Source organism: Electrona antarctica, assembly GCF_951216825.1.
Source record: "Electrona antarctica genome assembly, chromosome: 10".
NCBI classification, from domain to species: Eukaryota; Metazoa; Chordata; class Actinopteri; order Myctophiformes; family Myctophidae; genus Electrona; species Electrona antarctica.
The window spans coordinates 50,279,994-50,296,706 of record NC_136791.1 but is presented as its reverse complement, the minus strand read 5'-3'; the positions used below and the strand labels follow the sequence as shown (position 1 = coordinate 50,296,706).

General features: G+C 42.0%; 1 protein-coding gene across 1 annotated transcript in view; it reads right to left on the bottom strand.

Annotated features, from left to right (window-relative positions):
- Nucleotides 1-2,471: 2,471 nt before the first annotated feature.
- Nucleotides 2,472-16,713, bottom strand: part of rgs7a (regulator of G protein signaling 7a) — a gene marked incomplete at its 3' end in the record, with an annotated part of 103,467 nt that continues 89,225 nt past the window's right edge. Inside the window, exons 7-16 of the mRNA XM_079511963.1 lie at nucleotides 16,062-16,126; nucleotides 15,724-15,800; nucleotides 14,515-14,596; nucleotides 8,808-8,882; nucleotides 8,009-8,107; nucleotides 7,094-7,155; nucleotides 6,095-6,205; nucleotides 5,626-5,751; nucleotides 3,654-3,840; nucleotides 2,472-2,585 (exon numbers count right to left, since the gene is read on the bottom strand). Coding sequence (XP_079368089.1) covers nucleotides 2,472-2,585; nucleotides 3,654-3,840; nucleotides 5,626-5,751; nucleotides 6,095-6,205; nucleotides 7,094-7,155; nucleotides 8,009-8,107; nucleotides 8,808-8,882; nucleotides 14,515-14,596; nucleotides 15,724-15,800; nucleotides 16,062-16,126 — 998 coding nt within the window. The remainder of the gene's footprint in view (nucleotides 2,586-3,653; nucleotides 3,841-5,625; nucleotides 5,752-6,094; nucleotides 6,206-7,093; nucleotides 7,156-8,008; nucleotides 8,108-8,807; nucleotides 8,883-14,514; nucleotides 14,597-15,723; nucleotides 15,801-16,061; nucleotides 16,127-16,713) is intronic.

Below are 16,713 nucleotides of genomic sequence, written 5' to 3'. Positions count from 1 at the left end.
GAGATGATCCATACTCTGTGATTCAGAGTGAGAGAGAGAGAGAGACGAACAGCGTTGATTTCTAGCATGATGGCACAAGACTGGTCAGCCTCTGGGGAGCTTGGGTTTTCCCCTGCTGAGAGGGAGGAGAAAGAAAGATATGGAAAAAATGGCCATTAACCACTTAGGTTTCATGACCTTTTTTTGTTTTACACCGAAAATAAACTAAAGTTTGAACATTAAGTGCATTTTATGTGGTCCATTTCGTGTGAAAGTAGTGAATAGCCACAAAAAGCTCAAAACACCTAAATATGGATGCCAAGCTGAAACGGTTAAAATAAATAATGAAGGTTTTAATTTAACTTACCATAGACAAGGGTGTTACACTGATATGCCTAGTTTATCGCTACTTTAGTGACAACGCGTGTGCAGCTGTGCACAGAGCTGTTGGCGCTCACACATTTACCAAAATCCAGTTGCTGTAGTAGTGGATAGAGATTTCATGTTACACACCACATCCATTCTGGTGTAAAAACAAAAGGCTCCGAGCAGGTTGAGGAGAGTCTGGCAGAGGAGCAAGTGAGAATGTATCATAATTTATATCACCCCAGGCAGGTTATAACCAAATCAATGTCTACAAATTCTTGGCGAGAAATTGCAGAGATATGTGTGAGTGAGGGCACTAGTAACTACCCTCATGGATGTTTTTTTTTTTTTTTTTAAACAATATATTTATTGCATTTTCTTTTTATGGATGTTTTGTTGAAACAGAAAAAAGATAGGCTAGTAAAAAAAAGTGAGAGCGCCTGAGGCTCTCACTGCTCCATTCTGCTGCTCCATTCTTCATTCTGTGTTAAGGAGGTCATGTTTTGGTCCCCAATGTCACAGGGGTAAAGTATGTGTGTGTGTGTGTGTGTGTGTGGGGGGGGGGGGGGGGGGGGGGGCATCTTAGGTGGTTCTGGCATCTAGTAAAGGCTCATACAGTCTGGATTTTCGGTGGTTAGGTGACCACCGAACTACAACATGACGTCACGAGCCGCGGTGAAGAGCAAACCACCGCCACCGCTCCAGCCCTTCTCTCTGTTTTTACTCACCACCGCTCAACGTTATTTCAGCTCCGGTGGTCAGCTCACCACCGGAGCGGTGGTCACCTCACCACCGAAAATCCAGACTATGAATAGGCCTTAAGGATGCCTCCCGAGCGTTTCCCTAGGGAGGTCCTTGCTGCACGTCCCACTGGGAGGAGACCCCTGGGAAGACCAAGGACCAGATGGGAGGATTTCATTGCCACACTGGCCTCGGAACGCCTCCAGGAGGAAGTTATACTATTGTTGCTTTGGAGAGTGAAGTCTGGAGCTCTCTGATGGAACTGTTGCGCCCACGACCCGACTCTGGATAAGTGGTTGAAAGATGGATGGATGAATGGACAATCAAACAAATAACCTGTGTTTAACATTACCTGGAAGCAACATCCTTCAGAACAGGAGCTTACTTTTCTGTGGAAGGAATGAGATAAGACATTTTGTCAGAGACAATGAATAAGCCAGGGAAAGACTCACAGCTCAGACGGCTGCATACAACAGCTGTCTTTAGCCCAAACCACACCAAAGGGTCGGGTCGGGACAAACCATTTTGTAATGTAAACCATGCCAATGCAACTCATTGAGTTTGCAAGGAGTTGCATTGGTGTGGTTGACCAAGCGTTTTGTCCCGACCCAACCCCTTTGCTGTGGTTTGGGCTTTAGAGATGGAACAGGATTAAAGTCTATACTAAAAAGTACAATATAATCTTATGAACCATCATAGGCTACAATAAACAAACAACAAACCTTCTAAAAATGATTTATAATGAAATATGTTATTTATATGAGTCACTGAGTCTATTTGATATTAGAAGCAGAAGAATACGGATCATGAATTGTTGAGGTGACGCCAAAAAAAAGAAAAACTAAAAAGGTTGCATCATGCTCAAAGAGTGAGTGGGGGCAATAAGGTGGTACTGTAGACATGTTTTATCTGGTACATACACCTGTTTCAGCGTATCAGACTGAAGCATGTCCACTTACCATGTTTATAGTGAATTTATAAAAAATATCTGTCCAAATTAAGGACAAGAAATAAAAGAAATAAAAAAGAATGCAAAGTTAACCCATAACCCTGAATAGAGGAAATGAAAGAGATGAAGAGGAAACTAGTCTTTTTTTTCCCTTTCTTTTTTTCATAAAGAAAATGATGATGGTGGTGAAAAATATTGTGATGCACACTATATGAACACTATGTGCATTCTATACATTTTAATATCACTTTTAACCCATTCTGGGTGGGAACCCCTTTTGGTGTTTTTAGCTATTGAAAAATAGCTATTTTTGAAAAATCGTGAAAATGTGGCACCAATATACAAATGCACCATGTCTGCTCTATGTGTAATTAAGCATGGTAGTGGATTATTTCTTATCTATTCTATTCTATTTACAGGCGGTGTCTGAAACTGTTCAGCCAGACTGCAGCCTCCTTACCTTCTTCTTGGCCTGTAGTAACTCCTGGTAGGCACTAGAACGGATGAAGCGGCTGTAAGAATCGCTCTTCATCAACTTGTAGATGTGCTCCTGTCATAGAAACACACCATGTTTACCCACATGATATTAAAAAAGGGCCACAGCCATCAGAGAAAGGTGCGAAAGTAATGCGAAATTGCAATAGATAGTTGTGTGATGCAATGAGCAAGAATGATTTAGAATGAAGAAATGTAGCTGTTCTTCTCAGTAACTGGTCAAAATCATTGATCGCATAGAGGTTTTGTTTATTTCGCGCAATCAAAGAACACAGACAAGGATATAAAAAACAGACCTAAAATTATCAAAAACAGAAAAATGTAACAAACCTTTGTGCTGGGAGGTGTTTGCATGATTGCATCATTTATTTGTCACTACAAATAAATGATGCAATCATGCAAACACCTCACATCAAAGCAAAAAAACTGAATCCCAAAATGCAGTTTGTGCAGACGTAGTGAAAAGTAAGGGAATTATTCAAACACCTCACATCAAAGCGAACTGGGATAAAATAAATAGTGACCGAAACAGAAAAACAAATCAGGCTGACAAGCAGAAAACAGCTCAAGTGAACTGATGTCTTGTGATGAAATAATATTCCCACATGAAAGCTGTAAGTTGTTTTTCCTAGAGCCTTTAACAATGTACTGCACAATGAAATGACATCAAACAATACATCCGGTATGTTTTCAGCCCTTTCTTCAACTGTAGTGTGAACCAGTGGCGTGCACAGACATTTAGAGGGGCAGGTGCTCAAGTTAAAAAAGGGCACCTTGTGCAGCGCGTGGAACCGGCCGGTTGCCTTAATCCATTTTGGGCGGGAACCCCTTTTGGTGTTAGCATTATGTTATGCTTTAGCTATTGAAAAATAGCAGATCTACAAGCTCATAGCGCGCCACTCGGTGGCGCGCTATGAGCTTGTAGATCTGCTATTTTTGAAAAATCAAAAAGGGCACATTGCCAAAAGGGCAGGGGGTGCTCTAGCACCCCCTAGTGTCTATCTGTGCACGCCACTGGTGTGAACCGTTGAGGAATATACTTTTGTTAAATTATATGGTTATAACCTTGTGTAGTCTGAATGATTCTACATTGAATATAATATTCATTGAATGTGCACCCAACCTGTGCATCCTCAAAGGTGTAACGTCCGGGGTCTTTGACATTCTGAGTGGTTTTGTCGTAGCTCTTGGAGTCCACGTTGATCGCGCTGGCGGCTCCAGAGGCGAGGAACTCCTGCCAGATCTCCTGCACCCGGGTCGGAACCTCTTTGATGGGACGGTTCTTAAGCTCCTGGACAGCCAGCCAGAACCTGGAAAACATAGTCAGCCGTGATTTCCAGAAATGGTGTAGCCTAGTGTTTATAGCTGCAATACAGAACTTATTTTAACTATCAGCGCCACCTGGTGGACACCAGTTTTGGTCCTGGGTGCCACCGAAGCCCATTTTATAATGGGATAAAAGAAAGAAAATGTAATTCTATTGTGCATGTCATGTGCATGTCATCACCTGCACACCAGATTAGAGGAATTTTCTAAATATGGATAAAAAAAAAAAAAAAAGATTCAGCTCGTCTTAACGTAACAGTTGAATAATACATTATTTTGTATTATCGGTCTGTATAGAGTAGGTTAACACTTGAATTGTATAACTAGCACATGTGCAGTGATTGGACGTGTTCTTCCGACTTTTTCATTGAGAAATGTAGACCCTGGTGTCGGGTAGGACTCGGAAGACCCTTTTCCATTGGGGTTGTTTTTTGTCCGGGTAGCTCAGTTGGTAGAGCCCTTGGCTTTGGACCACAATTTCATGGGTTCGATCCCGGGCACTGCCAACTCATCGTATGAGAAGCCCGACTAGTGGTGCGGGAAGTACTGGGAGCTGATGGTATACATACATAGGTGTGGCGCTCCACCTCAGCAATTCATCTCCCAGGGGTTTAGCGCATTGTAACGGGGACGAGACTCCCGCGTGTTACCGGCTGATACCGTCAATAAGCCACTCGCATAGAGGTTTTGTTTATTTCGCGCAATCAAAGAACACAGACAAGGATATAAAAAACAGACCTAAAATTATCAAAAACAGAAAGATGTAACAAACTTTTGTGCAGGCGTAGTGACAAATACATGATGCAATCATGCAAACACCTCACATCAAAGCAAAAAAACTGAATCCCAAAATGCAGTTCGTGCAGACGTAGTGAAAAGTAAGGGAATTATTCAAACACCTCACATCAAAGCGAGCTGGGAGAAATAAATACCGGCTGATACCGTCAATAAGCCACTCGCATAGAGGTTTTGTTTATTTCGCACAATCAAAGAACACAAACAAGGATATAAAAAACAGACCTAAAATTATCAATACCGTCAATAAGCCACTCCCGACCTACTTCTTGAACCGGTTCTGTTCTTTTTTCCCTGCCTAATTTGCAGTGCAGAAGCCCAATATCACCCCCTGGTCAAGCAGAGATTCCGTCTTGGGTGAGCATCAGGGGTTTCTCACACGCGGAAACCCAGGTTCAAATCCCAGGTATTACAGGCAAATAGAATTATCTACTGTCTAGTTAAATTAAATAACTTGGTTTAGTTGGTTATAAATAAGACCTTTGTCAGTGATACTATCCATAAGATCCAATTACAGCTGTGTTATGAGGACACTAAATTAGCTTTATTGAATTGCCCTCAAACTTAGCTCATGGGCAAAAGCAGTACCGAAATTAACCACTAGAGGGATCTGTAGATACATCCTATTCAGCATGCAAATAACACACTAATACATGGCTGTGAGCCTGTGAGTGATTGTATGTGCACATCTACTTATGTGGGCACACCTGGGTGCACTGTGTGTGTGTGTGTGTGTGTGTGTGTGTGTGTGTGTGTGTGTGTGTGTGTGTGTGTGTGTGTGTGTGTGTGTGTGTGTGTGTGTGTGTGTGTGTGTGTGTGTGTGTGTGTGTGTGTGTGTGTGTGTGTGTGTGTGTGTGTGTGTGTGTGTGTGTGTGTGTGTACTTTATTAACAGTTTGTAAAAGGTAAAGCGGTACAGTCTATCTCCATCTGTCCATGCGTGCATTTAGAGAGTATACTGTATTTGTCCAGTCACCTGAGGTTCTCTGAGCTGAACTCCGACTCCAGGAACTTTAGGAATTGCTCTCTCCCCACAGGGTCTTTGAGAACCTCGTCGATGCCAAAAGCCCACCTCTTCACCCTCTGCTGGCCTGGCTCTTTGCTGGGGGTGTGGAGAGGACACACAAATACACATTTAACCCATTTTGACCTGAGATCAGATTCTAAAAATGTCTTCTACATCTTGACAGTTTTCTGAAAAAGCTATGTTTCTATGTCAGTCGTTCTTCGATTTTTCAAAAATAGCAGACCTACAAGCTTGTAGCGCGCCACTCGGTGGCGCGCTATGAGCTTGTAGATCTGCTACTTTTCAATAGCTAAAGCATAACATAATGCTAACACCAAAAGGGGTTCCCGCCCAAAATGGGCTGATCTCAAAGACATTCAGTAGTAGGCTACGTGCGCACGCACACACACACGCACACGTACAGTACGTGCATGCATACCTTGCCTCCAATTCCCACAACGTGGTATCATCTGAGATCCAAGGGTTGGAGGGGTCCGGCGGTGTGAGAAAGGGGTCATACTCTACGTACTGCTCTGTGTATCCCAGCAAACTGCGTACAGACAATACAAAGATATATGAAAGAGAGAGAGATGAGGATTTGAACTCTTGTGTGCTGTGTGTAGCCTACTGTACATGCGGTGTTCATGTTTCAAGCTTGGGTTCATTTCATGGATTTATCCGCAATGTGTGCTGTTACTGCATCAGGTGACCCTGAGAAGGAAATAACTCTCCAGAGCAAATGGAGCACTCGTTTGCCTCCGAGGGAGTGACCCTGTGCTTGGGAACAGATCGCCACGTGAATATATACTTTGTTGAATGTCATGTATGCTCGTCTTGTCGGGAGGGTACACAAATTGAGGCTTTGTACAAAATCTGCAGTAGCAGATCATTCTGTCCCCAAGTTCAGTGGAACTCTTAATTCTGTGCCAGAATTAAGCGTTTGATAAACGTTAGGGGTGGGACGATATGGGTTCCTCACGATACGATATATATCGCGATATTAGGCCCTCGATAACGATAATAGCACGATATTCGATATATTGCAATATTTGCGATATGTCAATATATTGTATGAAATTTCATCAACGATATATCACGATATCTGCAACTACAAAATACTTGGAACTGAAAAAATGCAGCATTTTGTATTCCCACAAAGCTGTTTGGAGACTTTGGACAAATCACCATCCAGTAATTCAGTACTTCTGGTTGCTGTGGAATCTGAGTGGGATTTGCTTTATTTTAGCTGTAATTTCCTCCTTTTCTAAACATGTTGTTCATCACTTCATTATGAACAACATTTCAAATTTATAAAAAAAAAAAAAAATATCGCGGGAGGACGTATCGATATATATCGCCATATCGATATTTCAGCACACCCCAAATAAACGTATGTCGATCGCTAAACTGAATAAAGACAATAATGAACATAACTCACCTCTCTGCCACTTTGGACATTTTCAGTCGATGCCTGTCTAATTGCACTTGCCAAAAGGTGATCTGTAACCAGGAATAAGGTTTGATTAGTATAAATATTCTTGGGAGCCAGCCTGTTGTTAACTCTTGGCCACTCACGAGTCGACGTTCATGAAGAGGTTTGTACAGCCTTGCAAATGCACGGTTGAATGGGAGCTTAGGCAGTGTGTTTACAAACCAGCTGTAACCTATAACATTCTTTGTTGAGGCAAACTGAGACACAAGGCACTTCTCGTAATAAGATAGAAGATTAATACATGAGCTCATGGGAGAAGTACATTAAAGGACCACTTCACCACTTTTCAACTTCTCTTCCTATAATTGGTCCTCACTACTACAGTGATGACCTCAGTCTGTGTCTCATAGGAGGGCTGTGGGCAGTTCAGAAACCCGTCCACCAGTGACATCATCGATGGTGAATCCAAGCTAATAGAAACAGCAGGCTTTCTTTTCCTGAAAAGTTGAAGCCATCGTTCTCACGATAATACAAATCTAAATATATTTTAAAACAAATCTTGTTTTAAAAAAAATCTGCCTAATGATGATGTCACTGGTGGATGGGTGTCCGAACTGCCCAAAGCCCTCCTATGAGACACAGACTGAGTAGGAAAAAATGGTGGTGTTTTATCATGAACATTAGTGAGGACCAATTCTATGAAGAGATGTTGAAAAGTGGTGAAGTGGTCCTTTAAACATTCAGAGTGGGATAAATTATATACTACAGTATACTATGACTCAGACATATCGGTTGGATCGGCGGTATGACGTACAGTAGGTGTGCTCTAGCTCTAGTGATATTAATCTCTGGCTCTCAACGGAGGGAGCTCGGTGAGCTTACCGTATTACAATGGTGTTCAAGTGGCGTAATGGTTCTCACCTGTTCCTGTAGCTCTTCCTCTGTGGGTTGCTTGGCCTCAGGGGCCGGGGTGTGGGTGGGGCTGTGGGTGCGGACATCGTTCTGAAGCCCGTATACAGACTTAATGTGAGACAAAAGGAGAAATAGCCGAAAAGTTGCTTTACCATTGCTGACAAGACAATTGTTGTTTGATGAAAAGATGGGAAAAACATGGACAGGAAAAAAGGGGTGGGGGGACTTTGATTTTTATTACGGGGGCCAGTTTCGAATTGCAGACGTCCGTAGGTGCTCTTTGAGAGCGGTTTTGAAGGAGTCAAGGGATTCACATTCACATATCTTAATGGCTGTTGGTAGGGCGTTCCACATTTTAGTGGCATTGGAGCGACATTTATTTAATCCCTTGGTACTAACAGTACCGGCCCGGCCAAGCCATCAGCCACCTGGGGGTGCCAGGAAAACAGGAGTCAAGGACATTCACATATCTTAATGGCTGTTGGTAGGGCGTTCCACATTTTAGTGGCATTGGAGCGAAATTAATTTAATCCCTTGGTACTAACAGTACCGGCCCGGCCAAGCCATCAGCCACCTGGGGGTGCCAGGAACACAGGAAAAATCTTGCCTAGGTCACCAAATTTCTCATGGCCGGCACTGGGTACTAAAGCCTGATGTATACTTCATCGTACGAGGCTATCGTGTGTCAACAATTGCATGTATCACGAGAATCTCAACGTGATGCATTGTTATCTTGTAGATCTGCTATTTTTGTCACCCTTATCAAAGCCTCATCCCCCTAAAAGGCACCGATGGTAGAAAGCTGTACCTTTCTTGTCTTATGGGGGTTTTTCATTCTGGAGGACTTCTTTATGTCCACTTCTGTTGTGTTCACACATCCAGGCTGTGAAAATAAAAAGTACATGTACATTATATATAAATCAAAGAGGAACGCGTCTCTAAAAGAATTTCACAACAGTCTTGGATGAATTTATACTGAGATGGCAGCAGAACATCAATCTTTAATAACGGTAATATAATGGAATTTATATAGTGCCTTTCAAGGGACCCAAGTATACTCTGCACAAAGTGAGACGGACAAAACCAATGCAAGAACAGATGAACAATTTAACGAGACCATAGGCCTTGGTAATCAGGAAAGTTTTCACTTTATTTTTTTAAAGTGGCCAAAGATGCAACGTTGCAGGTCTTTGCCAAGAGTGAGTTCCAACGGGTGGGGCTCTTTCCCCAAGAGTCTGCAGGCTGCTGGTGTTATGTGGTGGACTGCAGACCCGTGAACTAGTCTGGACTGCAGATTCTGGAACGAAGTTAGCTGGAAGAAACTTAAGAGGCTATCCAACCTTTAAATTGCAATTCCTTCCCTTGACAGCCCCATTCACCAAACAGAAAAGACCCATCGGATCGTATTAGACGACGATAAACTCACCAATATTGCACCTCTATCCTTTTTGTTTCTGTCAAGGCTATGTTTAAAAACGAAATCCACCTTTGTCCTGTTATGAGCAACTTTGTGTCAATAAAATCGGTGTATTTTTTTAGCAAAAGGCAGATGCACACCTCAAGGCTATTGACAGGTGCGTAGGGCAATAAAGCATACTGAAAAAAGGTTATTTTTCAAAGATAACCTTTTTTCAATAAAATCGGTGTAGCCATGAACAAGTGTTGTTCAGGTTGGGGAGCGCTCATTTTAATCCATTTTGGGCAGGAACCCCTTTTGGTGTTAGCATTATGTTATGCTTTAGCTATTGGAAAATAGCAGATCTACAAGCTCATAGCGCGCCACTGCTTGTAGGTCTGCTATTTTTGAAAAATCGAAGATCGACTGACATAGAAACATAGCTTTTTCAGAAAACTGTCAGGATGTAGAAGACATTTTTAAAATCTGATCTCAGGTCAAAATGGGTTAAAAACAAAATCCACCTTTGTCATGTTATGAGCAACTTTGTGTCAATAAAATCCGCACACTCATATGCTCCGAAGGATAAGTTTATTGACGACGTTTCGAGCCAAGGCTCTTCATCTGGTCAAACTCAAGAATTTGAATGTGCTATAAAGAAACATTGGTACATCATCAGCAGCGACCCCAAACTGGCCAATACTTTTAAAGAAATACCTAGGGTTGTTTACAAACGTCCTCCCAATATTAGGCAAACGGTTGTCAAATCAGATCTCACTCCTATCTCGCCAGAATCTAACTTTTTGACTCAAATCCCTGATGGTAATTATAAATGCGGCCGTTGCTCACAATGCAACTTCACCACTAAGAGCCACACTTTTACGCACCCACTCACGGGTAAAAACTATGACATCAAGGGCACTATAACATGCACAACCAAAAATGTTATATACTTGCTCAAATGTCCATGTGGTCTAGGGTATGTTGGCAAGACCAACAGGGCGTTAAAAACACGCATGAGCGAGCATAGAAGTAGCATTCGCAACCAAGATCCAAAAAGCCCGGTTGCAATGCATTTTTTGTCCGCTAAACATACTGTGGCCACTCTGAGATATCAGGGGATTGAACATGTAAAATCCCCCAGGCGAGGAGGGGATCAAAATAGACTATTGCTACAACGTGAATCCTTTTGGATTTACACTTTGAATACAATGTCCCCAAAGGGAATGAACGAGGACTTCCCCATCAGCCATTTTTTATAATTTCTTTATTGTACACTGTATATATTCGAATTGTTGCCTAAGTAATAATACCTGATTATGTGAATCACTATCCTAGATTCTATAATAATCATGATGTCCTTTTGCTTATTCCACGGCTGTGGATTTGAGAAATGTGTAACACTATATTTAATGATATTTCATTAATTGATCTAATGACCATGTTGTGTTGGTTCCACCCACACTAGTAACGTGACCCATGGGTGTCTACTTAAGTGGGTGGATCACTGACATCTTGAGTTTGACCAGATGAAGAGCCTTGGCTCGAAACGTCGTCAATAAACTTATCCTTCGGAGCATATGAGTGTGCGGCTTCCTCTCTTTTCCTATGTTACTTTTTGAACCCAGCACCTCCATGAAGTGATGTGCGTATTTTACTATAGTTTCTGAATAAAATCGGTGTAGCCATGAACAAGTGTTGTTCAGGTTGGGGAGCGCTCATTTTAAATCCCTCAATGCTTACCACCTGTTTCGAACCAGGACGTTGAGAGATTTAAAATGGGTAGTGAAGCTGGATGAGGGCTTGCCTGGTGCGGGTGAGAACCCCGGCAGCTCGAGTGCTGCATATACTGGAGTCTGTCGAGGATTTTGCTGGCTTTACGGAACATAATTGAAGGCTTCCATACCGTATGCATTAACCACTTAAACCCTAGCTATTACTTAACTGTATGATGTATTGGTGGCAGCGGTGGCCGAACGGATAGCGGAGCCAGTTCGAATCAGCGGTCCGACACGTTAAAATTACCACCGCTGAAGTGCCCTTGAACAAGGCATTGAACCACTACGATGAAATGTGTTCTATGAGCAGGGCCTGGCTGGAAACAAGTTCTTGAGCTTAGCCCAGATACCCTGGGTAAATATAGTAATCATTTCATTTCATTATCGCTGTCAGCCTATACAACAAGCTCACATGTGCGTTGCATCGCATCACATCACATCGTGCTGTGTGTAGATTTGCAAGTTTTTTTCTATTTTCTATTCATTTCTAAATTATTTCATCCATTCATTAATTATATTCGGTGAAGTTTCTGCAAGGGACTCCATGCAGTTACATCAAGCTGTGCCACTGTACCACTGACTAAAACTCTGAAATGAGTCACGACATTTTTCCTACTGCATAATGCTACAGTATTTTACTGGGAGGTAACAGGCAAACAATGGTCCATCAAATTCTTCAAAAACAAGTAGACCAGACCAGAGTGTAATCAAGCATTCAGTGGGTAAATTCCAGCTGATTGAACAAGCTTAATATACAGTTAGGTCCATCATCAAGGGAACAGTGGTAAGTGGCCTGACGGAGTCACTGTGAAATCAGAATTAATATTGATTATGTTGCTCCAAGCAGGCATATATTGAACTTGTTATTTATGTTTTATTTTTTTCAATTACCCATGGAGGTGCAGCTTGTGGAGGAATGCAGCAGAGTCCTCTGCCCATTATTCCCCGGAGTACGGAGCGAACACTATCGCTATGTCAGGAATACTACCTAGACCGGGGATATTCAACTAGATTAGGCTGGGGGCCACAACTGTAGAATGAATGTGTGTGGGGGGCCGCACAGCATGCACGCGAAGCCTGAAAATGTGTGGGTTCTCAAAAAGCATTTGTGCTCAAACAAGATGTATGTATATGTATATATAATATATAATAACATCTGTGCACAGTAATGAGCAGGGAAATATGTCTATATGCTACCTTAGAATAGATGTAGACCTATTTGACAAAGTGCAACAACCGAGCGTAACCAAACATAAAATTACTTTTAGCTCTACTGGATCTCTTCTTGTAGTCATAGTTTTAGTCATCATAGCTTAGTATTTATTTAGTTTTAGTCAGTGAAAAGGTAATCAAACCTTTTTTGTAAATTTTAGTCGACAAAAAATGTTAAAATGTAATCCCCAGTTAAAACTTAACTTTAATTTACAACTTCCCCCACGTGTACTTCAGTCCCTGGTTGTACCATGCAGCCTCCACTGTGGTTCTCAAACCCACATGATTTTGGGGGGTCCCAAAATCATGATTTGCTTAATGTGTAAAATTGTTTTCTTTCAGAAAACAAATCAACATGCTGCATAATACAGTGTACACACATACAGTACAGGGTATCTGCACATTTAATAGACACTAAAGTGACTGACACTAAAGTCACCATTAAGGACTTTGAAGACCTTTTAATGCCTCTAAAATGTAGATAGATAGATAGATAGATAGATAGATAGATAGATAGATAGATCAGTGGTTCCCAAACTTTTTCATGTCAAGGACCCCCCAAATTGACACTCATTAGCCTGCGGACCCCCATTTGAAAAGGTATGCCAAGGACCCCCATAACAGAAGATTTGTATGGCTCTAGCAGTGATTTTCAACCATTTTCACTCCTAGTTTGATATGCATTAGGCTACGGACCCCCATTTAATGGGATTTCTATCTCTGAGACCCCAATTTATATTGTAAAATCAATGTTAATTTAACTCTGAGAGTGTACAAATGGAACTAAATGGACCCGTTAGGGTCCATTTGGTTCCATTTGTACACTCAAAACGGTGGTCATTTTCACACCCAGAGAGCCCATGTTGTAGTAATTACTACTTTCAGTGGCGTGCACAGACATTTAGAGGGGCAGGTGCTCAAGTTAAAAAAGGGCACCTTGTGCAGCGCGTGGAACCGGCTGGTTGCCTTAATCTATTTTGGACGGGAACCCCTTTTGGTGTTAGCATTATGTAATGCTTTAGCTATTGAAAAATAGCAGATCTACAAGCTCATAGCGCGCCACCGAGTGGCGCGCTACGAGCTTGTAGGTCTGCTATTTTTGAAAAATCAAAAAAAATGTGCCCTTTTTTTTTCTCAAAAGGGCACATTTCCAAAAGGGCAGGGGGTGCTCTAGCACCCCCTAGTGTCTATCTGTGCACGCCACTGACTACTTTACTTTACTACTGCCCATGGGTGATTCAAGTTGTTAAAGTCAGAAAGCGATTGGCCCTAGACCAGATCTGACCTGTTCTAAATAAAGTGTAGCGCAGTCCCCTGGTGCAGTGGCTTAAAGGTCATTATTACACACCAGGAGTGAAGTGAATAAACGCACAAACACACAAAATAAACGCTCCTGGTGTGTACCTTGTACGGACCTTCATTGTGGCAGGAATTTCAATGTTCTTTGTTTTCCTTTTTCATTTCATACATTTTGTCATTCTCCATAATGTCCTCAGAGTGCCTTTTGTGGAGACACTGTGAAGTGTGCATCATTCATAACCCCCCCCAGAGTGGAACAGGCTGAAATGAGCCAGACACGGTAAATGACTGAGTGCTGAAATTCTTCGCGGAGTGGGCACAAGGTTATATATAACCCCAACATCATGCACCGGAGTGAATCACACATTCAGCTGAAGACTGTGTCACATGAATAATAATAATGGCTTAATCCATTTAGGCCTGACCTCGAAATTAAAAAAAAATCTTCTAAATCCTCCAGTTTTCTGAAATAAATATTTTCATGATTTTTCAAAAATAGCAGACCTACAAGCTCGTAGCGCACCACTCGGTGGTGCCCTATGAGCTTGTAGATCTGCTATTTTTCAATAGCTAAATTATAACAATGTTTAAAACACCAAAAGGGGTTCCCGCCCAAAATGGGTTAATAATAGACAGGCAAAATTAATGAAAGGACATGATTTGTGTTCACACAAAAATCTTCATCACAGTGAGATTGATGATGCAAATGATGGTTGATAATGGCTTTTTGTTTGGGAATTCAGTGACTTAGGTTTTGCAAAATGACGATGGCGCTGATGAGAGAGACGATGCACACGATGATGATCTACAAGGAGGAAGGTGCCACTCACCACAGGTCTGTGCACATCCCAGAATGCTCTTTCTTGACTGTCAAGGATCTTCCTCTCAATTTTGTCTCTTTTCTTGTCCACTCTGAGACATAGATAGACATTTATTAAATACATTCTGACAGGAACACTCACGCTAAATCAGGGAATGCAATGCAGAAACCCCCAATGGCTATACAAGAGTGGGGCCAAAGCTTAAGTCGAGACCAATACAAACATTGAAATTCTGTTTAACTTTAGAATAAATTGAATTTCAGATGAACCTTTTCGGTTTTAACTTTGGAGCCATGCAAGACACTAAACTAGAGGTGCATGGAGGCAAAGCTTTGCCAGAAGCAGTGTGTGAGTGGCAGCAATCGAGTAGCAGAGATCCAGTGTAGGAGGGAGCCATATTTAAATGGAACCACCTTGTTGTGAGAAAGAAGGGGCTGTGATTGGTGTGTAGAAAAGCTTGGCTGATTAGAAAGGCTTTCAGCAGGCTGACAGCTGGGCACGTATGACTGCCATGTTTCTGCAAAGAACTAACGCAATGCTTAATTATCTCGATAATAAGATGACTATTATCCATAGCATGTACTCCATCACGCTATATTCACCTCGCATTTGATGTTGCATTACACAATGCTAGCATTAGGAGTATACAATATGATCGTGATTTGATTGAAATAACCATGTTCACACGATGGCTATTTTGGTCATATGTGACCGGGTCTGGCAAATAGGGCCTCATCTCGACCAGAGTAATTTTTACAGATTATTAAAGTACAGAATGTAAGCTTTCATATGATGTATCATTCAATGGAATTGGAAAATATTTGAAGGAGATATGACCATTTTAAAATGATTGTGCCGTTTTACCCAAAGCTGAGAAAATCCCCTTCACAATGTTCACAACATTTCAACACCTAGAGCTGGCTAGCCTACTTTGACTTATCAATGTATACATTTAATTTGACCAAATCAATAATCTGTTGGAATGAAAACTTTCTTCAACATTCAAGCTGTGTTAATATGAAACGAAACGAAAATCACAAAAAAAAAATCAAGTTTATTTTAGATTTTCTGCCTTTTCATTATAGGCGAGATGAGGACCATTTTGCTAGACCTGGTCACATATATCAGAGGGTTGTGTTTCTTTCCCCCATCTAAGTGTGACACAAGTGGAAACTGTCGTGCCGTGTGAACATTCAGTGGTTCTCAACAAACGCTTACTTTGCTTGTGCTTCTGCTTGCATAAATATGAACTCCCATTTTCTGGCGAATGCCCTCTGTAGTCTCGCTAAGCTCTCCTGAAAATGTGACAAAAGTGAAAAGCTTTTCAGACATGTGGGTTAATTATGTGTCTTGTGTCTAAAAGGTCCATAAATGGATCCTGCTAGGATAAGGAGGGAAAAAAAGAAAAACACCAGCTTAGTGATTCATTTCTTTCTCCGGTTTTGTGGAAAAGAGTACAAAATGAACAACAACAAACTAGAGATAAATATTGACAGCAGTGCTAGCTGAGAGATATATACAGTAAACATCTGTTTCTAAGGACCTGTTTTACTTACCGCCTCATAATCGGCAAGCTCCAGTCGTGCTTTGTTTTGCATCGTTCTTTTGCAGAGGTAAACAGCTGAGAGAGTGAGAGAGAGTCAGGAGATGCAGACAACTTGAGCTCAGTTTTGTCGTGTGTGTGTGTGTGTGTGTGTGTGTGTGTGTGTGTGTGTGTGTGTGTGTGTGTGTGTGTGTGTGTGTGTGTGTGTGTGTGTGTGTGTGTGTGTGTGTGTGTGTGTGTGTGTGTGTGTGTGTGTGTGTGTGTGTGTGTGTGTGTGTGTGTGTGTGTGTGTGCGTGCGTGCGTGCGTGCGTGCGTGCGTGCGTGCGTGCGTGCGTGCGTGCGTGCGTGCGTGCGTGCGTGCGTGCGTGCGTGCGTGCGTGCGTGCGTGCGTGCGTGCGTGCGTGCGTGCGTGCGTGCGTGCGTGCGTGCGTGCGTGCGTGTGCGCATTTTAATGTTTGCATATGCAAGCAGGTGTGTGGGAGTATATCTTTTTCTGTTTTTCCACATGTGCCTAAGTGTGTGTGTGTGTGTGTGTGCATGCCTGCCATATGCACCCCTCCACATGCATGACAAATTAAGCAAGGGCGTTCTCTTTTTATCCTTGTTTTGTAAATCACTTTGTAACCTTGTTTCGAAAAGCATGATACAAAGACATTCCTGAATC